Source organism: Eurypyga helias, unplaced genomic scaffold (genome assembly GCF_000690775.1).
Source record: "Eurypyga helias isolate BGI_N326 unplaced genomic scaffold, ASM69077v1 scaffold27141, whole genome shotgun sequence".
Classification (NCBI taxonomy): domain Eukaryota; kingdom Metazoa; phylum Chordata; class Aves; order Eurypygiformes; family Eurypygidae; genus Eurypyga; species Eurypyga helias.
In genome coordinates, this window is record NW_010230570.1 from 518 (window position 1) to 27857 (window position 27340).

At 48.2% G+C, this 27340-nt stretch overlaps 1 protein-coding gene across 1 annotated transcript in view; it reads right to left on the reverse strand.

Moving 5' to 3' along the window:
- Positions 1 to 27340, reverse strand: part of GPATCH8 (G patch domain containing 8) — a gene marked incomplete at both ends in the record, with an annotated part of 39804 nt that overhangs the window by 512 nt on the left and 11952 nt on the right. The window contains 5 exons of the mRNA XM_010160802.1: positions 4 to 3077; positions 3496 to 3626; positions 13291 to 13434; positions 17088 to 17174; positions 17648 to 17715. Coding sequence (XP_010159104.1) covers positions 4 to 3077; positions 3496 to 3626; positions 13291 to 13434; positions 17088 to 17174; positions 17648 to 17715 — 3504 coding nt within the window. The remainder of the gene's footprint in view (positions 1 to 3; positions 3078 to 3495; positions 3627 to 13290; positions 13435 to 17087; positions 17175 to 17647; positions 17716 to 27340) is intronic.

Consider the following 27340-nt stretch of genomic DNA (forward strand, 5'->3'; position numbering starts at 1 on the left):
CGCTCGGATCCGAGAGGAAGTTGTGCGGCATGACCAGATCTCCAGAGCCAAAGCACTCGGGAAGCGCCGGTGCTTCAAGGGGAATGGCCGACATTTCCACGGCAGGTTCGTCGCGTTTCTGCTCCTCTGGAGGCTTGTCCTGAATCACCATCACCACTTCTTCCAGGAGGGTCTGGCCACCCAGCGGAGCCTCCTCCATGTCCTGGGAAACATCCTCCAAATCCGACAGCTCCTGCTCCTCGCCCCTCTCCAAGCCAGACTCTTCGTATCGTTTAGCATTTGGTTTTCGAACGGTTGGCAGTTTCCCAATTAAGGGGAGAACTGGTTTGTTGCCTAATGAAGGAGGAAGTTTTGGGCCAAAGTAGCCCTGGGGAGGATCTTTGAGCTTTATGCCCACCTTGTTTGCCCCGGCCAGCATCTCGTCCGTGACGCAGGGCTTCTTCTCGACCCTCCTGGATTGAACCTTCTCCAGGAGGAGTTTTGCGGTGACGGAGTTTCTCTCTTCTGGGCTGCAGTCTTCTTCCGAGGCTCTCCCCATGCCAGAGCCACTGCTGTTTTGGGAGAGCGAGCCAGATCCTTTCAGATCCTCTCCTTTGCCATCCTCCTTCTTCAGCGACGATCCCTCACTTCGGCCTGCCCGGAAATAGTGAGGAGATTGCGAGCGATAGATTTTGGACCTGATGAAGTCTCTTCTCCCAGACCTTCTCTCTTCGGGGCTCTCGTGGCCTCGAGAGCCCTTTCGGGAGAGAGACCTCTGCGAGTGGCTCCTGGTGCTGCGGCTGCGATCCCTGCTGTAGCTGCGGCTGCGTTTCCAGCTGCGACCCGTCACGCTTCGGCTTCTCCTCTTGCTTCGGCTGCGGCTGCAGCTGCTGCTGCGCGTTCTGCCCCGGCTCCTTGTTCTTGACCTGCCTCGAGGGTGGGTTCGGCTCCTGCTTCGACTCCTCGACCTGCTCCTGCTCGAGCTGTAGTCATCCTCAGAAGAGGAGTACTTGCGGCGCTTGGATCTGTGGTTTGAGCTGTTGTAGTCGGAGTCATCCTCCGAGTCCTGCGACCGCTTGGAATGGCATCGCGACCGGTCGCTGTAATCGCTGTAGCTATCGTCTGAGTAACTTCGACGGCTGTAGCGGCTGTGGTCTGAGGAAGCGTCGGAGCTGGTCGAGTAGGACCGGGGAGAGGAGTGCCTCCGCCCCGACCTGGAGCGGCTCCTGGAGCCGTCGCTGCCGGATTCGTACTCGTCGCTGTACTGCGATGGGGATTTCTGCTGGCAGTGCTTCCTGTGGGAGCCCTCATCGCTGTCGTAGTCCCCGCTACTCTGCCGACTCCTGCCCCTGGTCCTGCCCAGGGGAGGTGCCAAACACCGTCTCCGTGAAGCAGGTAACTGCTGCAGGTCGGCCTTGTGTCTTTTGCTGCCGTGCTCCGGGCAGGAGTTACCACCGTCCTCTTTTTTACCGCTGCTTCCCTCTTCAGCAGACACAGACTTCCTCTGGGACTCCTGGGAGCACCGCTTTTTCTTCTGGAAGTGGCTACAGTCTTCAGACAGTTCGGTTTTCAGTGCCCGTTCTGATTCAGCAGGCAGACAAGATTTGCCTTTTTTGTGCCTGCGTCTTTTCCGTTTCCTGGGTTTCTCTTCCCCTGGGTCAGTTTTTCGGCCCTTCTCGTCAGCTTCCTCCTTGTGTTTCCGTTTGTGTTTGCTGGACTTTTTGTGCTTCTTTTTCTTCTTGTGTTTATGGGATCTTCCAGATTTGCTCTTACCGGTTATGCTTTTACTACTGTCCTCTCCCTCTCCCTTACTAACGCTTCCCAAACTGGACTCCTGCTTGCTCTGGGAGCCACAGGCAGACAGAGACTTGTGTTCCATTTTCAGAGCAGAACTGTTAGCTGCGCTTTCTGCCTCCTTGGGTTTGCTCTCACCGGGTTCCACGCCCTGAACATTGTCTTTACAAAGACCCCCTGGATCCTTAGACTTCTCAGACCCTTTACCTTTAGCGTCTTTGTTGCGAGAGAGCTTGAAATCAAAATACAGGGGGTTACAGCTGTACGAAACCGACGGTTCTACTTTGGTAAATATGAGGAGCTCTGAAGGCCACTGCAGAGTCGTGCTCTCATCTTTACTCAGAACAGGAAAAAATGGTCCTGTTGGGTGCTTTGGTCCTTCAGTGACATCTCTGCAGCTTGGGACAGGCTGAGCGACTTCCTTAGCAGCGTCGGGCTCAGGGAGATTGCTCTCTGCAAGATGCTTGCTCTCCTGCATACTCACATTTTCTGGGACGTCTTTTAGCTCTGCTTTGCTCTGCTGAGCTGCGCTTTCCGTAGCACTCTGCTCCTTCTGCTGCCCCGAGCTCTCAGCAGCCTTCTCTGTGTGCTTGCCAGGTTTGGGTTTTGGAGAACCACCCTTTTTAACTTCATGCGTGGGTTTTTTGTTCACATTTTCAGCTTCCATTTGCTCTGTAGACTTCATGAAAAGCAGGAATTGAAAGTTAGGCTTTACTTTACAGTGGGCTGGGGGAATATAGTGGTAGTACTCTGGTTCAACTGCCATTGGTCCTTCTTCTCGTCTCATCTTTTTTAGTTTAGATAAGGCAGTGGCTAGAGACCCACTATCTTTGTCATGTTGGTCATCTTCCTCCGCCTTGCCATCAGAATTGTTTGTGCTTTCGCCCTCGCCAGATTTCTGCAGGCCCCCCGCGTCCGAGGACCCTCTCTCATCAGCTTTCCCTCCATCTGCAGAACTGGATTCTTCCACGTGGTCCTTGAAAACGGAAGCGATGGTCTCAAGCTTCACCGGAGTCTTCTTGGCAAATGAGAATGACACGCCTATCTTCTGCAGGGGCGTTCCCAAAGTGCTCTTAATGCCAAAGCTGATGGCCTGCCCCGTCTGCATGGGCATCTGGCCGGGCGTAACAGCGCTGCCAACGTGTCCAGTGTTGACGAAACCTCTGTCCATAGTCATTTCTGTGGCTTGGCCAGAACTCGCCTGGATGAAAGAGCTGCTGTTGGCTGCAGAATCATCATCGTCTCCACCTTCCTCATCCACAGCCACCGTGGTGGTTCTGAACATGGGTCCGCTGCCAGGAGCGCTGTACGGACAAGTTCAAACAGAGAAGACAGCTGACTGCCACCTGTATACCTCTGCAGCTGGCTTCATGCCTCACCTAAAACTTTTTTTTATCAATTTCAAGCACTCTTCTATTCAGAAGTATCCACTGAAATAGCATTATATAGCCATCTGGACTTACTAATAGTATACTAATAGTATTAAGTAACAGAAGAAAACACGTACTGCTGGATAAAGCAACTTGGGGATGCTCTGGACTATCACTCTGATGAATTCACTCTTACCAAAACCACAGCACGAGGCCAAACTCAAGGGCAAAGCTTTGCCGTCAAAGCTCGCGCAGGACGGCAGCAGCAAGAACACCAGCGCAGCTAAGGGCCGCAGCCCTAGGCAGGACTCCACGCACGCTCCAAGGGTGCTCGGGGCTCACCCATACTCACCACTCGGGCTGCCGCCTCTGCTCAGCCAGCTCGTGTAGGCGCCGGAGGGCTTTCTCCTGCTTCCTTTCATCTTTACGGGATCTCGAAGAGACGTTGCGAGCAAACTCCCTTTGCTTGAGATCTTTCAACCTCTGAGGCAAAAGAAAGCAGGAACGGGTTAGACGAAGCGGTTTGTGGCTAAGTGTTCGAAAGCACCTCTGCTGCAGCGCTGGAAGTCGCCGTGAAGCCCCTCCCGGTATCATTTATTGAGCTAGGATGGAGCAACATCTTAGCTCAACAAACCAAAGGGAGCACACTGCCCTCCGCCCAGCAGCTAAACAAAAAGACAACTGTTGACCATGTTTGGCTATGACGTCGATTCTGTGTAGACACGTTTCCAAACAACATTACCGGTTTTCTTTAGCGTGTACAATAAAGCTGATATCAAAGCAACAAGCAAATTCTGGAAGGAAAAGGGAAGAAAAAAAAAAATACTGTTTACTTTGCTGCTCTTGCAGGGTGCAAATGTACTCGACAAACAGTGCGTGACAGAGGTCGTAACAGCACGGGCCAAAGAACAGCAAGGGATTAGCTGGTGCGAGAGTTACCCAGGTATCGTATCTTACAAAAGCAATGTACAAATTACATTGGAGAAGCTGCCAAAAATCTCATGCAGATGATTCCAGTAAGCAAATAATAAACACCACAACATACACCACAAACAGTTACTGGCTTTCCTGACAGTTCTGAGTCTCTCAAGAGATAACATGCTCTAAAATGCAGCGGGGTCTTTTGGGGTTTAATACTTTAGAGGGCAGAAACACTAAGTTCCCCAGAAGACTTACCATATGAGGAAGTAAACCCAAACCCAAGGAATTTCAAACACCGTAACGTCAATGGGGAGATCTAGACATCCAATTCTAACAGAAATTGAACATCTAGGATTTCAGAAATTTTTGGAAAGCCCTTGTCTCAAAGTACCAGGAAAAGCAGCTGCTGTTTTCCCTTGGAGTACAAGTGAAAATTCACAAGTGGTTGGTTTTTTTTTTTGAGTGCTATACAAAAGTTTAAGTAACAGAAAGCAGCAGACAGACCCCTACCACCCCAAGGGGCTAATCTTTCTTTTTCTTGGTACACGATTTGAAACCCTTTCAAAAGGCCCAATTCCAGAAAGCATCGTGTACCGGCTTCTTAGAGAGTTTGATGTTTCCCAGGCATTTCATGAAGGGCCCGAAAGCCTAACAGTACTGAAAGCAGCAGTCACCTCAGAAGACTTCTCGTAGAGGATGTACAAATCCTTGGTGCGCTCTAGATAGACCTGCTGGCTGGCTGACTCTGCCTCGCTAGTGGAGCGGAGTCAGACCGGCACACACAGCAACAGCGGATCTGACAACTGACCCAGAGTCCGGATTAGAGGAACTAAGTTGGCCCAATGTAAAGAGAACATTGCTTTGTGAAAAAGGGGAAGAGTTGACAAGACAGAGGATTCTCTTACCTAATCGTATTTACTATACGCAGTTGAGCGTTACCAAAATCAGAGGGGAGGACACACAGAGATACAGCTATAGACACTAGTAGAAAGAAACTCACTCTTGTGATCTGGACTCCAAAATTAGAAGGGTTTGCTTTCAATACATCAGCTGAAAACGTCACATCACAAAGAAAAAAAGAAAGTAAAAATATAACAAGAGTGGAAGAGAGAAAAAAAATAAAAAGCAAGCATTACCACAGAGGCTGTTGGTGTGTCTGTGAGCTATTCTACGGAGGAGCTGAGCCAGCGAAGCCACGGGACCGAGCTTGGGGAGTCTGGAGCAAAGGGGGGAACGCACATACACATACACACACAGCCACAGCAGTGATCCCACCTGGAACAGCAGAGCTACTTTCACCAGGACAAGTAAAGGGCTCAAGGGTTTTGTGGTGTATGTTCAATGTTGAATAGTAAATTTTTTTTACAAGAGGAAAGGGAAAAAAATGGACTAAGCAATGCTATCAGCTTTTTCATGCTGATTTAGAAAGCATCTCTAAAATGCTCCAGGCAGTTAAAGTCACCAACAGCTGACAAAACTATTTACTGGGGTTTGGTGCCAAGATCACTCATCCATTTGGAAAAAAATATGAGCCAGCTATTTACAAGAGCAGTGAACTGTGACCTTTCACTTTAAAGAGGAAGGTGCAATGGTGCACTCAGAAACCCACCTCCACCCCCCGAGGTGGCCTTAGACACCTCCCCGGGAAATAAAGCATCCCCCAGGCTGTTGGGAACCAGGCAGCTGCCCAGGACACAATCCTGCCTTCCTAACAACAGCCAGCTTCCACGAGAAGAGAACTGAGTGCCCACGTCCTTAACCGCTGACCTTCCGGTGCCTCTGCTCCCCAGAACCTCCCGCTCTCACTGTGCAACACTTGTAAATGGGAAGTGAGGACGGAAGTGACCTACCCCCATGAACTCCAACTCCAGAACACGCACCTTCCAGCTGCGCGGGATCGGTGCCTTCTGAGACAATAAACCACTCCCCTGCTTCAGCAGTGCTCCAAATTTCTTACTCCCCAGCCTGGGGAAAAGCTTGGCTGAGTTTACAAAGGACGGAGATCTCAAGGCTGAGTTTCTTTTTTAGCTCAGGGGCCAGAAGGAAGGAGGGTCTTGCTGGGCAAGTTTAAGGTAGAAAACCCCCTCCCCGACTGCACCACGCCAGCTCCCTGGGAACGCAAACGACAGAACGTACCATAGCTCAGCACCTCTGACCGAAGTGACGCAGCCATCATCGGGAACCACCTGTCAAGCTAGCGAGGGGCCACGTTCCAGGAAACCTGGCTGGACTGCGTTACCCTGCGTAAACGTGACCTGGGGTAGGGGCAGGAGGGACGACCGAAGAGCGGGCTGCTCATCCGTAAAACCAACTCCCTACGGAATAGGCACAGGGGCTGCATTTGCAGGGGGCTGATGGGCACTGAACTTTTTTCAAAACACCCCGTCAGCGTAAGCGTTACCTCACCAACTGTTCCAAGGGCATCGCGGAATCCAGGCATTTACCCATGGAAGAAGAGTGGCCAACCAGTTAACTGCAGCTGTGCCTACTGCCTCCCCCAGACCTGATGGGGTGAAGCAATTAAAAGCCTCGCTACAATTTCACGGTGTTACAAGGAATATGCCGAAGCAAGGAAATCCTCCTCAGCACACTCCAGGTCTCAGCCTTCCCAGAAAGCTGTTTGAACTAAATCGATGTTGAAGCTAGGTTTACACTCAAGAAATTTCCATCTAATCCCTCAGCCAGCGTTCATTATTCTAATCCCCCAAAATCTCTAAATGACTTTTGGGACCGCACCGTATGTGCGGGTGATCACGAGGGCCGGACAGGCGCAGCGGCCGCTTGCTCAGCTGCCCCTTCCCCAACCCAGCAGCCAAACTTGAACAAGAACCTAAGGCAGCCACTCAGTCATCCTCAGGGAGCTTCTCCCCACCAACTGAGGAAAAGGAGCCCTGGGAATCCATCTTCTTGGGGTGAAACCAGCTTTTTTTAAGTCTTACCAAAGTGCTCAATAAGACTATGATTTCTTCAACAGGATCAGGGCCACCAACCTGTGTTAAACCAAACATACAGCTCCACGCTACTACCCGATTTTAGAATTAGGAGCATTCTCTTCCTGAGAGGCAGTGTGTGTTCTGAGGAAGCAGAATGCTTTTCTAAGCAGCAGCACACCTGCAAACTGCAGGATGACACCATGAAGCCAAGAAATACTGTGCTGCTGGCTCGTTACTTCGGCTCCAAGAGCAGCCGCATCAGTAAGCCCTGTGACTAGCAAACAGGGACACAGATCACTAGCACTCAAGCAGATCTGTCCGAATTTCCACGTGCTGGAAGCGGTACTTCATTACCTCAAGAGTTCCTTCAGCTTGTATTGTGCTTTATTAATAGCTGCCACCCACCTCAGCTTTGTTACAAAGAGTAGTATTTTAGGTTTTGAGCCTTGTTTTGAACAAAATTACTAAGAAGCCTCTAAATTTCAGTGGGAGTGAAAATCGAGCTCTTGAAGAGCAGGTTTTATAGGAAACCAGTACTCCAGCACAGAGTGCTACAGTACTGGATTATCTCCTGATCCCGGCGTAGCTCAGGAGGGACCCAACGGGCAGGCGACACCACTGCTGCACCACAGCTTAAAGAATCTGCACTCCCACACAACTCCAAAGCTCCAGAGCTAGATACCCCCATGTCTCCATCTCCCCAGAGACAGACAGCCCCATCACAGACACGCGAAGGGGGCTAAACAAACAGGGGACGCCCAGAATTCAGAAACTGCCCTAACAGGGAAAAACCCTCAGCACACGCTGCGGCCGTCACACGAGATTTTGCTGGCGAGATGGTATCGCGGCAAGACCTCCCGGTACCGAACCGGAGCGCATCGCTTTTCAGGTACACAACCAGCAGTAAATGGATTTTCTCATTTCAAGTTGACCAAGCCATGCGATTTCCCTGATTGGGGCCCATTCGAGAGACATTCTTTCCCAAAACTGCAGGAGGAGACAGTGTTATTCCCAGAACAATGAAGCGCTCCGCCGCACTGCTTTACTAGACCTGAAGATCCGAGAGGTTGGTGACAAACCGCATACGCAGGAGAGGGGGACAGACGGATCGCGCAGAGCGAGATCTCGGCACTGGCCTGAGACAGGAGGCAGCCCACGGGACAGCACAGTCCCATCAGAGCCTACTTCGCCCCTGCTGTTGTTCCCAAGGCTCTCTGCCAATCCCCATTAAATAAAATAATCATGTACTTTTCACTACAGACCAGCGCATTTCTGGCTTTCTGCACTTCTGACGTACGTTCAATTCTTTGCCACAAAAGCTTCTAGGAGCGTGCTCCACCGTTAGCTAAACACGAGCGTAAAGGATGGCAACCTTTATAATTTCATGTAAGGGAGAAGGCAAAACCTGCTGATTTTTGGTAACCGACATCCTTTGCAGCTCGTCAATGACGCAAAGAGAGCAGAAAGGAAATGGCACACAACCGCACTTTCCCCTCATCTTAATTCCTTCCCTGACAGCTCACGTTCACCTTGGGAAAACACAGGCCGTGCTAAGGCACAGAGGTAACCCAGCGACACAAGCCTGCCCTGCCCTCGGGGGCTAGCAGTGCTCAGTTGCAACGCCCAGGCCAGCCACGCTCCAGACCTGTTTTACTGAACACTGCGGGTCTTCCCCAAACACGGCCACCCGCAAACGAGCAGCTGAGCAGCTAAAACTCAGTTAAGAACAGTACCACCAGGGCTTTTTATAGGATTAAGCACTTCTAGAGTAGAAAACCTTCTCATGGAACACCAACTACCTTGGAGATTCTCTCTCCAGTCTTCTACATTCAAGCGGTGCCTGAAGATACCAATTTTTGGAAAGCACAAGTCCAACTCTCCCCAAACCTGAAAGTTCAGAGTTTGGATTTAGAGCACTCCTCAACCACAGCAGTAACAGTGTTGGCAATTTTATTGTGCTTTAACAAATCCCTCCCCCTTGGCTTAGGAGCAAAGACCCAGATAATCAGGGCATGAAGAGAACTGCAGATCTAGAGTTTCAGTTCTTAGTTCCACCCCCTTTCCCAAAGAGCTTCTTTATGGAAGCAGACTCCCTTTGTCCTTTTATAAAGAGAACTATGCAGAATTAACCATCTACACCGCCAAAACACCACACACTTAATACAAAGTAAAATGGAAGCTCCGTAAAAGCCTGCATTTCAATACCAGTTAGCATTCTCACACTTAACCTGGCAGCTGCTCACACAGGAACATGTTTGTTTTTCTTACGGAATCAGAAGGTGAATGTTTTTAGTGTGCAGGGCCAACAGATCAACCCTCATCAGGCAGGAAGGAGGCGAGCATACATGGGATTCTCCAAGTTCTTGGATGAAGTAAAAAACCAAGAGTAAAAGCTGACTGTAAACACTACGTTACTTACACGGAAGATGTAAAACCCCAAATGTAGGGGGGTGTCAGTGAACCGCTCTAAGTGACGGGTGATACAGGTGAGGTTTATTTGCCATTAACACAAACCTGGGTACCACCCCAGAGAGGGTGATGCACATCCATCTTCATGTAAACCTAACATGAAGTATTCTCTCTCGCCATCAAAACCCCAAGCCGAATTAAGGGCCCACTCGATACAATGCCCTGAGGATACATTCCCACTAAGCTCGGAGCATTCGAGGACTGTGGGTGCTCTCAGACATCTGGACAACGCATAGGCAAATCTGCAGGGAAGCAGCACCAACACACACTGGGTCCCTCTCGACTATCCAGCTCCTCGCTGCCGCAGGAGAAGTTTCTTTTCTACATTCACCACCTCTTGCGCTTGTCTGTTCATTACTATTAAACTGCTGACAGCAGGACGGTGCGACACCGGGGAGGGGGGGTCCTTCACAAGGTACCCGTCCTAGAGGCCAGGCGCCAGAGCTCACACCTCTTTACCCATTAAAGCTATCAGTAGCTTTCCAGGGTGCAAGAGTTATAAGCCCTATGGCTACAGCCTTTTTCAGTTGCTCACAGAAGGACCTTTAAGGGAACTGAGTTTATTTTTCCTGCTGCAGCTTCATCTGTGTGAACTCGAGACCTCCGGCTTCCCCCGAGAGGGACTGACCATTTGGTGGACAGATAGGGTTACTGTTCTTCAAAACATCTGTACTTCTCGTTTCAAGTATCAACCCATTTAAAAAAATCACCTCTAGAGAACAACATTGCACACCTCCAACAAGACGTTTAAAATGCAAGGACTTCAACAGGCCAATAGTCTGTGGTAATTTAAGCTTATTTTCCCGGTTAAGGTGATCTAAAGATACCGCTTTTTGGACAGAAACTGGGTGCTGAGGTAGATTCAGACATGCCCGAATGCTGTATGAAACCAGTGTAGCCAGGAAATGACAATAAAACCTCCCCTTTAATTGTTTGGTGTTGACAAGTTGGTGGGTCCAAAATTTATCCGGTAGGGATCAATACACTTACCTATCATCCCTGTTTCGCAATAATCCTGAGTTCCTTCCTGGAATACAAGACAGTGTCTTTATAACTCGGGAGTGGAAAGGGATCTGAGGATGGAACATCTATTTACAGGGACAGCCTAACGCTCACTGAGCCACAGAAGGAGTAAGCAAACACTTCCATGTCATGGGTATGTGCAACTAAAAATACTTAAAAGCAAAAGTGATCCCAAGGAAATCTGTTCAACCAGCTAAGAAAAAGGCAAAAACGAAGCACTGTTGCCTCAAGAACTACCACTGAGAGGACAAACCACTGCAGATAATATATACCAAGCTGGTTTGTTCTAATTATCTAGGTTACCGTAGTGCCTCCTGATTAGCCTGCTGGCAAGAAAACTTACACTTTTTCCTCAAAAAAATTATGTTAGCCTTCATGTAACCTTGCTTTCTTGCCCAAAGAGGCAAAATCTGAAACACCGATGTGCAGTGTATCATGAACAGCGCGGCACTTCTTTTTAAACTACCCAATAATTCAAAAAAAGGCTGCGTGAAATGGGCCTACCTTGAGCAGTAATGAGCAACCGAAGCGAGATGGTGTTACTTATGTAAATTTACCTCCATCACTCCGAGGTGGTTTCAAGTTCCCTTACTGAGCACTGACCCAACAGGGTGACACACATTTCAGCACGGCGTAAAGCTGGTCAAGCACTTTTTTCCCTAAGCAAAGCATGATTGCTTCTTCGTTTAAATCCCTGGGTAACTAGAAATTAATGCTGGGTGACGCAGCGGGAGTTTGAAGGCTCATTTTCTCCACAGCCTGCCTGAAGTTACTGCAGTGGATGCAAATTATCCAAGAACATCAGTTCCTTTAAAAATAACCAGCAGTAGCAAGAAATCCCCAAATTCTTTCTACCACTGAGAAGATGACTCCACCCTGTGTGTTCCCAAGACATTTTTCCTTCCAGTCCCCCTTCCTACACTGCTGCTGCTAACTCCTTTGATACCGGTGAGGGAGGGTGGCTTTCCACAGGTTTGTTTCTTCTTCCGCAGCATCTCTAGATGCTGGAGAAGCTCTCAGCCTTGCCAACCTCACAGCAGGCCCATTAATCACCCGAGGGTTTCAGACAGCTGACATAACCACACTGTAAGAATGTGACACAAACAGGTCCTTCCACCCCCTGAAGAGATGCAGGTAATTGCACTCCAGTTTCAGCCAAGCCGATGGAAAGCTGTGGATGAAGGATGCTGCTATCAGGTGTCATGGAACTGCCACCAGCTCGGTCAGAGCAGCCCGTTTTCCCAATTCAATTAATTAATTTATGCTTTTAATTCTATTCAGCCACAATTCATCACAGTACAGGAACAGAAATTGCCCTGCCATAGGAATTCCTGTTAAGATTCCCTTACCATACCCTATACTTAATATATGGGGGGGAGGGAGCCATCTGTAATGCCATAGTCTTGTTTTTAAAGCTGTTGCTTCCCTGCTATTTTGCAAGATCTAGTACTCTACAGCACATCCTCCAGAAGTTATCAGCATTTTAATGATTGTATTGTTAGAATTTATGACTAGGAATATCAAAAAGCCTCCTTTGAGCAATTTCATCTCTAGATGAACACAACAATGCTGTCTGCTGTACATTTACATCTCATTTAGCAGCTTCAAATGGTCAAACAGATGAAGCTAACACATGAACTTGTATTATTTACTGTGCAGTATGAAGTATCACAGAATCATAGAATAGTTTAGGTTGGAAGAGACCTTAAAGCCCCCCCAGTCCCCCCCCCTGCCTTGGGTAGGGCCCCCTTCCACTAGACCAGGTTGCTCCAAGCCTCATCCAGCCTGGCCTTGGACGCTTCCAGGGATGGGGCATCCACAGCTTCTCTGGGCAACCTGTCCCAGTGCCTCCCCACACTCTCCGGGAAGAATTCCTTCCTGATACCTAATCTAAACCTCCCTGATTTCAATTTAAACCCGTTACCCCTTGTCCTGTCCCTCCCTGCCCTTGTAAAAAGTCCCCTCCAGCTTCCTTGTAGCCCCTTCAGGCCCTGGAAGGTGCTATAAGGTCTCCCCAGAGCCCTCCCTTCTCCAGGCTGAACCCCCCAACTCTCCCAGCCTGTCCCCATGGCAGAGGGGCTCCAGCCCTCAGAGCATCTCTGTGGCCTCCTCTGGACTCGCTCCAACCGGTCTATATCTTTCCTGATGTTGGGGGCTCCAGAGCTGGACACAGAACTCCAGGTGGGGTCTCACAAGAGCAGAGCGGAAGGGGAGAATCCCCTCCCTCAATCTGCTGTCATGCTGCTTTTGATGAAGTCATGCAGATACTACAGTACATCCCCACCTTGGGACCAGTGCCAGTCCCACAGAGACTCTGAATTCACCTTCTCCTGAGGGTTACAGAATTTGGGAACTGCTCCTTTTTCATGATTCCTACAACAGAGCCCATGACTTCCTAGTCTGTTTTCAGTAACTTGACAGAGCACACACTGAAGTATTAAAACTTGCACCCATGGCGTATCACCAGTCTCCAAAGCTGTACTGTGTTCAAAGCTGATGCAAACTGGGAGCCAGCCATATCCGTATGTACTCTTCCCGGTTTAACAGCAGCCCGTTCCTGCTCGTGGGCCATTCGAAACTGGGTTCCTTGATACCAACCGTGGCTTGGGATTTTTGTTTGTTGCTTTGGGGTACTTTTTAAATGTCTGGTGGGCATAAGAATCTTAACAAGTGACACAAACCACCTATTCCTGGGGCTTAAAGGAAAACAGATACACTGGGGAAATTCAAAGTATTAACCACAAACAAGACCACTGCAACGACTATCAACCTGATGAACTGTGCTATCAAGGTTTGTTTACCTGCTTGTGAGCGTGATCGTAAGAGTTTATGTGGTTGTCAAACTCCTGATGCTTTTGATACTGCTTGTCACAGAGTTCACAGTAGAAGTTTGCTCTGAGGTCTTCCAAAGCTTTGGCAATCGCCTTTTCTTTATCAACATAATCCTGCAAAATTAACAAAAAGATGCTTCTGTTAAAAGTTCCACGTAAAACGAACTGGAAGATGATGAGCTAGCCTTTTAAGGAAATACAGCCCTAAAGAAAACCTTAGCGTACACCAATGCTTTTTACTAGCTGACCAGTTTTGCAAATTAAGAGGCATGAAGGACAACTTTGCAATACTACCGACCTAGCCTTGGCTCCGTTTCCTGACACAGAACATAATCAGCACGGGGATCAGGAAAAGGAGACAGCTTGAATAAAAGAAATGCAGTGCTGGTGGCAGGCAGGTAGCTTCAGAGGTGCCCGAGGAGAGCCTGCTGGACTGCCTGCGAAGCGGGCTTCAGAGCCTGCAGCTAACACACAACAAACCAGCAGCTGCCCGCTCACTAAGATGCACAAGATCTGCAGCAAAGCAAGGAAGTCACTGCTTTTGGAACAGCATCCTAGAACTTCCAGCGCCGATGCTCCCTCCATTTAGAGTGCTGACAGATGTCTGCATTCAGCCGGGAGGAAGACGCAGCGGCGGCTGGGAAAGCACAGGTCAGAACCGCCGGACGAAATGCTCTTCGGTGTGATGTCACAGCCGGTGGAGTCGCCCCAGCTGTGCTGACCACGACGCTGAGCTCAAACACAGCCCTTAACCAGGGAGCAGGTACGGGTAGCTGCTGCTTAGCGAGAGGGGCAGGGAGATCGCCCGAGAGCCTGCAAACAGTATTTGTTTTCCTCACATAGTTCAACATTTGTGTAGGTGTAAAATCAAACCTCCAAGCGAAAGGGTGTCTGAATTGGCAACGGCCACATCCTCCCCTCCTGGGCTATAAAGAAAAGTAGCAGCTTTTGAACTGTCAGTGGCAAAAAGCTCTGGGACTCTGCGGAAATCCCAGTCCCTGGAGCGGCTGTAATGGCTGGAAGTCCGAGTGCCTGGAAGGGAGCCCGTGCTGCTCCGGGAGCCCTGTGTCCCCAGGGCACAGCCGCAGCCCAGGCAGTCCGGGGGGGCTCTGAAAAGCAGCTGGTACTGAGACACACTCGCAGCTTCCTCCTCTAGCCAGGACCTTTCAATTACAATCCCACTGGCAAAATGAATAAAACATCACTCTTCACTAGAAAGCTGGGGAACCTTTACCGTAACAAGACGGAAGCACTTATGCTGATGCACACTAAAAAAAAAAGCTACAGATGCTGCATTATGAAGTAGCCATCCAGCTATTTACCACGTGCATTTCAACTGGAATAAAGAGAAATGATATAAGGAAAAATAGCCTAACATTTGAGAAAAAGCTCCCAAGAGTTTAGGAGTTTCTGTCTTCAATATAAACTTCTTATGGGCAATTTTCTTGCATTAGTGAGAGGAGCGAGCAGACATTTTCAAAGATATACTAGGAAAGCTCCTGTTATTTAAGATCTTGTTCAAAGCAATATGGTTTATCTCCTAGTTACCACATCAAAATTACATTAAAATAATATTGCTGAGCATGTTTTCTATAATGCAAAATTCATGTACAAAATCTCAACACCCAAGGTGTGAGGATGTGAAAAATTCCACTGTTAAAAGGTGGGGTTTTCCCCAATGTAAAGCACTGTTCACCTTCTAAAATTTAAAAGGAAAAAAAATCTATTTCCAGTTCCTGCTTCCATCTAGTAGTGGGAGCTCTTGTTGATAATAAGAAAAATCAACAAATCTATCTAGAGGTTTGAGCCTGAGGCAGGTCCCCAGGACGACAAGAAAGGAAAACAGAGCAGCGTGAGATCAACAGAACAATGACGTTCAAAGTTCCTCTGAAACCCTCAACAAGCTTCCTGCCCATATGTAGGTTTTTTCAGAAAGCATCCTGTGGCTAAACAATGAAAACACAGGCGAGTGATCAGAATCCATACAAAAGAAGGGAATTAAAGAACATTTCTTGCTTGCTTCTTGGTTGCAGAGTTATCTGAAATTCCTTTGAGACTCAGTGAATGGCTAATCAGGATGCGGCCACAGTTGGCACTTACATAATGGACTCCTGCAGAGCAAGGAAAGAAATGAGGCTGGCAGAGTTTTTCACAGATTGATACAGAAATGCGAGAGCCCAACGATAAAGCATGCTAATAAAAACACATCCGAGCTGGGAGAGGCTGCTCCTGCGCCACAGAGCTCCTGAAAAAACCCACTGCGCTGAATCCCGGCAGGAAGACAAAACAGTCTGAGGGCGACGCGCGTCCCACTGCCTTGGAAAAGACAACGGCAAACCCAGGAACTTCACCATGAATCTGCAGCCCTGAGACAAAACACCACCACGGGCAGTTCACATAAGAGCTCACACAACCACTCTGAAACGAAGAAGTACTTTGTCCTCGCCAGCTGCCGGGGCCTGAAGATGCCCAGCACCGCAGCTGGGGGCTGCTGCCGTGGGATCCAGGCTCTCGGCCATGTGCTGCCCCTGAATGCAGCCTCACGGCCGAACCTGCCCTTGGCAAGGCGAGCAGCGTGCCACCCAACATGCCACCCAGCATGCCACCCAGCGTGCCACCCAGCAAGAGATGAACAACAAAGAGGAGAAATGCCCTCAAGGAGATTGAGCACCCCGATGTAGAGGAACTGTTGAGCAGAGGAACTGTTGAGCACCCGGTAGGCCCTGGTGAGAGCCAGAGGAGATCCTTAACTGCATTCATCACCAAACTCCTAATTAGCTTCAAAAGCATCTACAGTAGCTTTTATTTTTAAATTAACAACTATACCAGCAATTCACTTCCAAGCAAGTCAAGGTCCCAGCTTCAGAAGAAAAGCAAGCTATCAGGGAAGGAGGCCGTGAACTTCTGTGGCTGAATCAAGTGCTGGCAGTATGAACTGCTGAACTGGGGAAATGGAATTTTAGATTTGCCATGGTTATGTTTAATTTTAACGGAATTGAAATTACTTTTCCATTATTCTTCAAAGAATTAAAATCCATGCAAAACTGGCACTTTATCCTAATGTCTAGGGCTCTTCTTCAACCTCGGTGCTTCCCAAATCTCAGGACAATTAAATGAGCAGGCTTTCTTAGGACGATGTACTTAACAGGCTGGTAAGAGGAAGAGTGGATTAAAGGACTAGCAAAGACCACATCTCCACAGAGAACTCCGTTACAGAATGTCTCAGCCTGAGACATTCTTCCAAACAGACACAGCCCATCGCTTTCTCAAAACTGGAGCCATCTCCTAAACTTTCCAGGAAAGCAGGACTTGTGCAAGGTCATGATGCACTACTTACTGCTCACTCAGTAACAGCAGACTATCTACTCCACTCGCAGCTGGTAACTGCCCATCTAGCGTTTGCACCTGCAGATTTTGCGCTGCCAGCGTGGCAGGTTCACTAGAACAATCTGGCAGCCCTGGTCTAGGGAAGGAAATGTTCTGCTTGCCCTAGGACCGCTCTTTCCAGAACAGGAGCAAAGCACAGAGAGAGCCCTGCTGCTGTCCTGGATCTCTTCAGCAGATAACAAACACCAGGGTTAACTCCAGGAAGTGAACAACCAGTTTGCCACAATATAAATCATTTCAACAGTGACAAAAGACCAAGAACACTTATAATTTCTACAACCATGACCACAGCCGAATGAGAAGAGCTCTGTCCTATCTGAACAAATCCTCTCCCATTCCGCCCACGGAAACTTCGATGTTAATGCCTTCGCTTTTGGTACCTTGTATTTCTGCCTCAGCTCCTCCGTGTCTTCTTTCTCCACCTCCAGTACACGCCTCCGCTCAGTGGCATCTTCGGCGTAGTCAAGCTTTAAAAAAAAAAACCACACACACAGAAGAGATGTGATTTCTCCCATAAATACTCTGCACTAAGACTGCCAGAACGTGCAATTTAAGAGGTGAGGTTTGAAACAGAATCTCTGCGTACTGTACTTCACTTTCGCTGTTCCATCATCCCACGGTGTAACCCATGTGCAAACGGGTCATTAGTCCTTCCAGGTGGGGGCTCCCATCAGGCCCGGCCAGTGCCGACGGCAGCCTCCGCTTTGCGGAATTGAAATGGCAAAGCCCAGGGATTTCGGAGAGCGTCCAGAACTCAGGTACCCATGGGTAAACAGAGCTTGTATTTTGAGAAGCAGCGTTTTCTTATTGTGTTGGTTTAAGAGCAAGTTTTTCTTTACCTTTGCTGCACAAATGCTCACTTTTAAATTTCTTCCCTATCAACCCCCCGAGAGCCATGCGAGGAGTGACGGGGTGCAGGGCAGGAGCCGGGCGAGCTTACCTCCATTTCCATCCGCCCCATGCCCATGACATCATACTTGACGACGATAGGGATGGGATCTGTCCTCCCTGCAAGAGGAACACACAGACAGGCGGTCAGCAGCGGCCCGCCACCACAGCTCGCTTTACACATTGGGTTTGGGTGGTTAGAGATCTTGCCTTGGAGTGCAGAGACCAGAAAGCTACAGTGAACCAAACACAAGCCATTCTCACAGCTTACAGCCAAACCCGCTTCTCAGCTCCAAACCGGTTACACTGAAATGCACCCCGAGTACTGGGAAATGCTATTTTCTGAACATTAACTGGTCATGTAAAATATTCTTGTGGTTAATGTTCAACCATGACAAGTCCTAGGGCAGGGCTATTAACAGGACTTGAGAAATGAACCTTCCCCTCAATGCTTCCACATCAGGCAAAGCATACTCCTCATCTTCTGATGCAAGTGAAGCAGCTATTAAATACACTTTACTGCTCTACCACATTAATAATTGATCAGGACTTTCCTGTAAAAGATGTGGAAGTCTCCCTCCCGCCAACTTTTGTTCCTTCCCAAGAGTAAGGAAAGCTGACCGAGAAGCATGGCACAGAAGCCAAACTTCTTTCCTCCTGAATGACCGCCTGGTCCAGGCCAGGTGGTCAGGCACCTGCTTCCCCAGCTCCTGCGGAGAGATGCTCGAGCACCCGCTGCGTCCTCTGTAAGCTGTGAAAAGGACTGGTTGCGAAGAAAATTGACTTTGAACTAATCAAACTATGTTGGAGAATTTTTTTTTTTTAAACATATCTTTAATCCACTCATAACCAGCCAAACAAAGCAAAATGGGGCAGACAAGCACTTTACTACCACAGCTTTTTATTTTATTATTATTATTTTGTATTTTTACATCACAACTCACGCTGTTCGTTGTGATGTAAGCCCACTGAAAGAGTACTTACCTTATCCCGTGCGTACCTTGAGTAAAAAAACAGAATGTTTACTTCCCTTATTATTGCTCTTGGTTTGGTGTAAACAACTGTTTTGTTATACACACATACACATATATTATACCTTTGGGCTAAAAGATCTAGAGGTTTTAACCATGCCAAAAACATTCCATTGCCAGCCACATACACAGAAGTCTGTAAAAGTGCCTCAGAAAAGCTGTGCAGGCCTCAACTTCTCTCCAATGTCAGCCTTCTCCAACTCCTGCAAAAGCGACAGCGCACAGATCTCGGACTCCGCAGAGGCCCCAGAGCGAACCTGCTCCGGTCAGACTCGTGGCTGCTGAACTCAAAATACAGTGGCATGTGTTCATCTTTCAGAAACAAGTCCATTCAATTAATTGCTTTATGGCTTTCTTTATACGCCCCTAAATTTGGCAGGCACGTGTTCACCACGTCCAAAAATATTTGTTGCGCTGATCCAAAATAATATTTTGGATCGAGCTTTCATTTGGGTATTTTCAGTGCTCTCCATTTGAAAAGGTTTCTCTTACACCCAATGGTATAATAAAGTAAGCAGTGACTGCAATTTTTAGCAAAAGGACCAAATTAAAGACAGGTTATAAAAATGACTTCCTAAGTGCAATATCACTTTCATAACGTCTCAGCCAGGGATTTACGGGTGAGCCCAAATGGAACGGCTGGCAGCAACTGCCAACTACTCATATTCATTTTTCCAAGCTTTTTTTCTTTTCTTTTTGGTTCGGTTTGGGTTTTGTTTGTTTGTTTCTCCAGCAATCGAGATCTTTGGATGCAGCCTCATTGCCCTGGTAAACCCCTGCGTACAAACAATGCATCAGTACTTTTGCCTTCTAAGGCAGTCAAAGTTTGGGTATTTTTCAAAATCTATTTGGAAATTGCAGTAGCAAGTGCTAGTGCCCATCGTGTCGGGGAAAAAATCAAGTTTGGACAGCATTAGAAATTTACGTTTAAACTGATTTTGGCAGGTCTAACACAAACAGAAACATCCCTTCTTAGCAATACCCTTTAATGAACAAGGATCAGACAAGTGTGCATAAAGAAAGGAAAGGAAAGGAAAATGAAAGACCAAGCAGAAGGATGATGGCTACAACAGAGAAAGTAAGCCTAACATATTGGTGCACTGATGACAAAAGGAGTAATTCAGTCTGAAAATAAAAAATTACCACTGCTAAGTTTACCATCACCACAACAAGTCCAGGATCATAACGCTGTAAAAAAGAAACACCATTTGTTAGGCAGAAACCATCAGGGGCAGAAAATAGCCCGTTTGTAGTAGGCAGGTAGGATGGGTTAAAAAAAAAAAAAAAAAGAGTAGTAACACGAGGCTTCTTCCTCACCCCTCCACCCCATCACCATGCTTTGCCCGGTGGAATCAGGGAGCGGGTAGATTTGGAGCAGTCGTGCCTTGTTTCCAGAGCTGCTGGCTGTTTAGAGAGGTCGGGCTCCTGGTGGTGCCCGACTGAAGAGAGGCACTGGGGCACACTCAGGCAGGCAGTTTAGAAAGGAAACAAATCAGGATCTTAAGGCAACTACAAGTATTTTGGGTCAAAAGGAGCTCTGTTTTCAGGTACGAGGAGAACATTCAGCGTGAAAAGGGATGCCTTTGTTTAAACAGGACCATCATTTCGTCACGAACGAAGCACCAGGGCAGCCGGCCAGCGGGACACCCGGCCGACAACGCCGAGCCTGCGCACTCCAAGCACACACCACGGCTACAGCAGCATGCCAGCCCTGAATCCACGGCTACGGCTGGATTGTCGGGCCCGGGGAGCCTTGCTCTGTGTCCTAGGAAAGCCCAGGGAAAGGATGGGGCTCTGCTGCCGAGGGGCCACCTCTCACCCTGCTGAGCGCCGAGCGGGCTGGGCAGAGGATGGAGAACAGCCAAGGGCAGAATGGGACTAAGTTAAACCCTCAAGTTCTCCTTGTAAAGAACTTGCTCAAGGAAGTTTATCCCAGAGCTACTGTGGATCTTTACCAGCACAGAAACATGGTTCTGGGACATCATGGGACTCCCAGATTTGGGTTCCTGCCGACCCTTTTCAGGTATCCCGATATACTTTGAAGGGGAAGGGACTCTGAGCTTCCGAGAAAGGGCCAGAATCCCCATGCTTGATGCCACGATGCAGGGTTAAAAACACTGCCATGCCGACAGCTAACCCCCCTGCGGTAAACCCTGCAGAACACAGAGCTGTGTCTGCCCCCCTCCTCCTACACCCCAGAAAACCCATTTTCTGTCTGAACCAGCTCACAGCTCTTCTCCTTACGGAGCGGTCACAGTACACGGGCTGCAAACCCTGAAGCAGAGAGGGTTACGGCATGGAACACCTCCACGCACAGGCAAATCCTCTGTGGAGAGGACAAAGCATAAACTTCCAGCGAGATGCAAAAAACACACAGCAAGTCACACCATAAGACTCCAGTCTCAAAGTCTATTAAGCCTGTAATTATTTCCTTAACTCAGAAATGAAATGAGATTTCCAAACTGACCAGATGTACTTGTTTTGCTTTCCTCTTCCCAAAGCAACGGGTGAACGTTTCTCCCAGCTCATGACAAACTGCTCACCCCCAAACACCCCGGACAGCCGGCCCCCCTCCTAGATCCCCACAGCAGCAGGGAGACGGCACTGTGCCAGCAGGCCGCTCCAGGCTCACTTCCTTTCCATTGCCCAGCTATTCGATACGAGCAAACCCTCCGTCAGCAGTGCCATAAATTAACCAATCCGGGGAAAAGAGTTCATCCTAACGCTTCAGGGCCTCAGTGTCAGACCCCACGTCGTGCTGCACGTGGAGGATCATCCTTCCAGAGCTGCCTGGCGTGTGCTCCGTCTCCGGACACGGCGGGAAGATGCTGCTCTGCTCCTCGGAACAGGACGCTGCACCAGATGGACCTGCCATCTGAGCCCGTCTAGAAACCCTGGCGTTGTCAACACTAGTGCACATTTTAGCTTTCTTTAAAAAAAACAGTCAAAACAGAAAAGTGCTTTCATCGACAACTTGCAGACTCAGAACTCCTCCCTCCAGCAATACCAATAGACACCAAACACTTGAAGAGAGAACAAGATGCTCCCACTGAAAAGAAGATGTACCCCCCAAAATCATGCCTTAACATAATTCACCCAAATACGTTTCAGCCTGTCACTTATGCCTAGCACGTAAGCAGAGAGAGGTAAGAGAACAGCCTTAATCATGCTCAGCCCACTGACATCTTAATAGAAATTCCTCCCAGGTACAAGCTGTGTGTGAAATAATCCCAGAGGGCTGATTGATACCACACTCTTCGTTGGAGGAGAATTTCATGAACTAAGCATCTCGGGAGGATACAAACAACGGGATGTGATCTCGCTGAGCACAGAAGATCCTTACTCATTCACTATCTTTATGCTACAACTGAAAACAAAACCACGGTAAGAGACAACCTTCTCGGAGGCTGTAATTGCTCTTGGCAAGGGACCGTCACAGAGATGAGGAATAGGCTGTGTGAAGGCAGCACGGGGGAGTTTCATGACCACAGCCCCGGATTTGCTCTGGTGGATAAGGGTCAGTTTAGTACCCGTGGGCTGTGAAGGGTAAGTAGGTGCCGGGAGTCAGGCATCAACGCAGCACACATACTGGACCTGTTCGCCATCTGACGACACGGTCCCTGTGCAGATGTGAGAGGGAGGACTCACTGCAATCATGGGTGAGTTTCATTGTCAAAGATTATGGTTTTGCAAGCTCTCAAAACCTTCCTGGGACTACTGCATGTCTCTATAGCCCAGGAGCTGCCATGCTGAAAATTCAGACTCCTCATTCAGTACATCAAAAGGGGAGAGAGGAGCAAATCCAGTAATTTTCCCTGATGAACATGCCCTGGCATGGTCTGTGGTGCTCCACACTGGCTAAAAATGATGCCATGTTATCAAGTTTGTTCAGATTGCTGCAAGAAGCAAACAAACAAGGACAACCTTTCATCCTGGTCTCCGCTAGGCATGAGATCTGCAAGCTCGTCCTGTTTATGTCAGATTTCTGGAAGGGGTCACAAACAATCAGGAGATTCAAACGAAGCCTGAAACATCCATCATCCTGAGTGACAATCACAGAATCACAGAATGGTTTGGGTTGGAAGGGACCTTAAAGATCATCTAGTTCCACCCCCCCTGCCATGGGCAGGGACCCCTTCCACTAGACCAGGTTGCTCAAAGCCTCTTCCAGCCTGTCCTTGAAGACATCCAGGGATGGGGCATCCACAGCTTCGCTGGGCAACCTGGCCCAGTGCCTCCCCACCCTCTCTGTGAAGAACTTCTTCCTGATATCTAATCTAAACCTCCCTGCTTTCAATTTGTACCCGTTACCCCTTGGCCTATCACTACAGGCTCTTGTAAAAAGTCCTCTCCCAGCACCCTTGTAGCCCCTTCAGGTACTGGAAAGCTGCAATGAGGTCTCCTCGGAGCCTCCTCTTCTCCAGGCTGAACAAGCCCAATTCTCGCAGCCTTTCGTCATCAGAGAGGTGCTCCAGCCCTCTGATCATAACCGTGGCCTCCTCTGGACTCGCTCCAAGTGGTCAATATCCTTCTGATGTTGAGGGCTCCACAGCTGGACGCAGCACTCCAGGTGGGGTCTCACCAGAGCAGAGTACAGGGGCAGAATCACCTCCCTCGCCCTGCTGGCCACACTTCTCTGGATACAAGTCCCAGTGAGGAGGAAATGTTTTTTTCCAAGCACATAAAACTGTGCGGTGAACTTAATCTTCACTAAGCAGGAGAGAATGACAAGCAAAAGACAAGTTGCAAACACCCCAGTCCCATGGAAAACTTCAAACAGCCGCTCAAAACTTCCTCAATGTCCAAGCCAAGGCTGACACTTGCAGGAAACCAAGCAGAGCTCCCTGAACTTCTGCAAGGGAAGACAGGTAGCAGGGTCTGGGTCAAAAAATATCCCTAACCCAAATGATGGTCAGTGGTATTAAAGAACATGGAAGATGTTAGAGCAAGAATGTAAATCTCGTTTTTTCTGTAAGAGAAAGCAGAGCTAAGAGTCACTGTCTTCATCCGGGTAAGTGGAGAGGGCAAAAGAGCCCTGTCTGATTTAAGGCTACGCTGCCAAAGCGGGGGCAGGCTGTGCACGGCCTTGACTACTTGCTCCCCACGTACCCATCTTTCAGAGTTTTATTAAACTGCTTTAACATTATACAAACACAAAGGGCAATGAAGCCTGATACTAAGCCAAGAGAAGGACATCTCTGTCACAAAAAGGATGTGTCACTGAAAGAATAATGGTTTCATTGACTACACACGCTCAAGTAACCCACAAACTTACCACCCATAACTGAAGGATGGCTTTTGCACAGTCGAAAGCAAACAAGGGGCAACTGCTTCCATCAGAGGAGACAGAGGCATTATGTAAACCTTCCTCTAGGTCTGCGGTCTTGGGGATTTCATCATGGTAATGAAGATTGGTGTGATGATAGCAAGCTTTCAAAGCCACGGTACCTAGGTTTTTCAAAGCTAACTTCACACAAAAACATTTGTCTCAAAACTATTGCAATGATTTATGTTGCAAGCACAAGTGTGGAAATGTCGGTCTATGCCAGAATTGAGGTTCCCACAAGGACAAGTTAAGATACAAGAAGATAAGATTGTGTTCACATCTATTTCTTGATAAGACTGCCAAACCATTCCGCACTCACTGAATAAAGGCACTGTTTAATATTTCTTTTTCCTCCATGTTTTCTTCTCTTCATTACAAAGCTTCAAAATTCAGAAAGAAATATAACAGTCCTCATTTCCTCGTGGTGTTTGTCTCGGATGCTCATTGTTCCGTGTTCCCAGGGCCTGACAAACATCTACTGTCTGCCTTCGTGACGTCAGAGGATTTAACAAATGGAAAAATACATTAATATATTCGCTGTAAGCCATTTGGTGAACTGGTGCCAGAGCCAGGACTCAAGACATCTGGAATTCAAACCCTGAGCATTTCTCCAAGCCACAGCTGCCAAGCAACTGATCTCAGTGGTTCGAGTGGTCAAAGCTCCGCTTACTGCTCCCCACACGTCTAACAAACCAGCGTGCATCACCCACAGCCACCTGACAGCCTTGGAACAGTGACTCCCACGGAGCTTGACCTCAGAAACGACCATTATCCCAGAGGCTGCCAGACAGCGGCCATTTCCTGCCACAGGATCACGTCTTCACCTGCAGCCTCTCCTCTCTGCACATCTAGCGTCTCTCAGGCGGTTCTCTTCTTTCATCCTACTCATCCTCTGTAGCAAGAGGGAAAACAAGAGCTTGTCTGAACAGATTTAGTGAAGAACATGCCAAATAAGAACTGCATCGTAGTATAACTGAAGGGGGGAGCGACAACTATATTTATCACCACAGAATTTGCAAGTCAGAGCAGAAATCCATTTGTGCTTTTTTTTAATTGGAAGTCATGCAATAAAAAGAGTTAGAGGAACTGAATTCTAGCATTTTCTAATAAATTTGATATACCTGACTTTGCTACGTTTTTAGGTAATTTCTACGCTCATGAAAGGATAAAAATAAAGCCCAAGTTCTTTTATAGACAAGTGCTGCTGTCTGTGTGTCACCAGTACCATTTATACCACGAGTCTGCAGCACACCTTGATCAACAGGAGCAGCGCTGTCCTGACAGTGTGTAATGGCTCTATTGTTTTTAGCCTGAGCAGAAGAAAAACAGGTTCCAGGAAGGGGTTCACAGCTTCACATGGCACTGCCAGGAGCTCCCAGGACACTGAACCGGCAGGCAGCCTGCCTCTCCAGAGCAGCATTATGTTAGTATTGCTGCTCTCCAGGGACATTCACCAGCCTTTCAGAACAGTTATGCTGAAACAGTGCCACAAACATTGTTAAAAACTTGAGCAAACACAAAAGAAATTATTACTAAATAGGAATTGGGACAGAAGGCTTTTCTTTTGGACCAAAGGCTACTGCTACTTCAGCTAACTGCCCCAAAAGGGACCTCCCTTCTTCTGGACAGAGCCACCTGCTGCTTCTATTTTCTGAAAAAAGGGGATAACCCAAGTACTCGTACAAAAGAGCATCCCAGAAAGTGCTGCCATCCACCTCGAAACTTAACTCTGTGTCAGTCACACTAACATTTTCATCACAACCACCGAGTGGTCGAAGAGCTGCCTTAGTCCCCTACAGACAACTGGGGAGCAAACTTCATACGTAACGATGCAACACTCGACTCCAGTTCTACCCTATATTATCTAAAACTATCTGATTCATCAGTATCACTAAAGACTACCTAGGCCGTGACAAACACCTGTTATCTGTTGCCATAGCAAAATATCACATTCAGATTCATCTCTCGGAGATAGTACAAAAGACCAGGCTAATCCCAGCCTTGGGAATACTGTGGGAACATGAATTAAATCAATGCATTCAAATGTATCAGATCAATCACACACTACACACAGTTTGTGGTACAGGCAAACAACTAACTGCTTTCTGTACAGGTGTTGGAGCGATTTTCGAAGCACGGAGGCTGCAGCCAAGCAAGCACATTTCCCTAAGAGAGAACTCTGAAAAGGCAAATATAGAAAAGTGTGTTGAATCACTGCAGTTATCACCCAGCACCCACTCACGGGGCAATGAGCTAAGTATGAGCTAGACCTGCCCACCAAGTCTGGTCACTCCTTCCTGACAGCCCCCTCGGTATGACCAGTACACCCCAGACGAACCTTCCTAACTGACCACTGCACTCTCAAACCGCCGCCATCTGCGGCACACCATCCCTTCGGAGCCGCGCGCCCTTCCTCCCCGCACAGCCCGGCAGGCAGGAGGATAACCCCGGGAATGGGGGGACAGCAGCGAAGCAGCGACAGAGACGGGGCACAGACGGCTCCTTACAGCCTGCCTGCTCGCCCCGAGCCATCAGGTCCGCCCTGCCCAGCTCTGTCAGCTATTCCCCGCCACACGCTCTAGTCCTCACCTCATCCCAGAGACCCCACCTGCTTCTTTGGGCAGGACTCCTGCAATGAGCTAGGTAAGAGCCAAATGAAAACATCAGCCAGTCCGCAGCCTGGGTCCTTTCACCGTGCACCCTGCATGTTACTCTGCGTGCGTCGAATGAAGTCACACATTCCCGTGTTTTCCGGCAAAGCAGGGTCACAGCCTCTCTCTTTCCTAAGGATAGCATCCACCTACCCTGTTCAGTTTTCCCCAGCCTAATAAAATGAGATTAGACTACAGGTTCTAAGCTTGCACCTACACCTCTAGAGTACTACTGGCTCCTGTTAAACACACAAGTACCAAAGATAAAACTCAAGTTTTCAGCACAATTGTTTGGTTTTGTTTTTTTTTTTAAGCCTTGTCAAAAAATTGAAAACAAAGGAAAATGTGAAATGCTTATAAAAATATTTTCAAATGCATGATCGATATTAAACCACTTCTGCATGTCAATCTCAATGCTTTTCATAACAATACATTAACTTACTAGGAAATAGTTATTCCAAGAGAAATCACTGGAGTATCTGAATTCAAGACTTCACTCAGCCTTCTCACTCCCCTTCTGACTCTTATGTAACTCCCCTGATTTATTCACAATCCTCTGCCTCCTTTAGCACAGGCCTTCATACAAAGCTCACGCAGTGTTTTTAACCACAACTTCTGCTAGTTTCTTCAGCAGACCACAGAATTCTGTATTATCGATTACACGTGTTCCACCCCCCCAAGAGGAAGTAGTCTTCAGTCACCATCACAACCTCTTCTACAGGAAAGTGGTTCCCCAA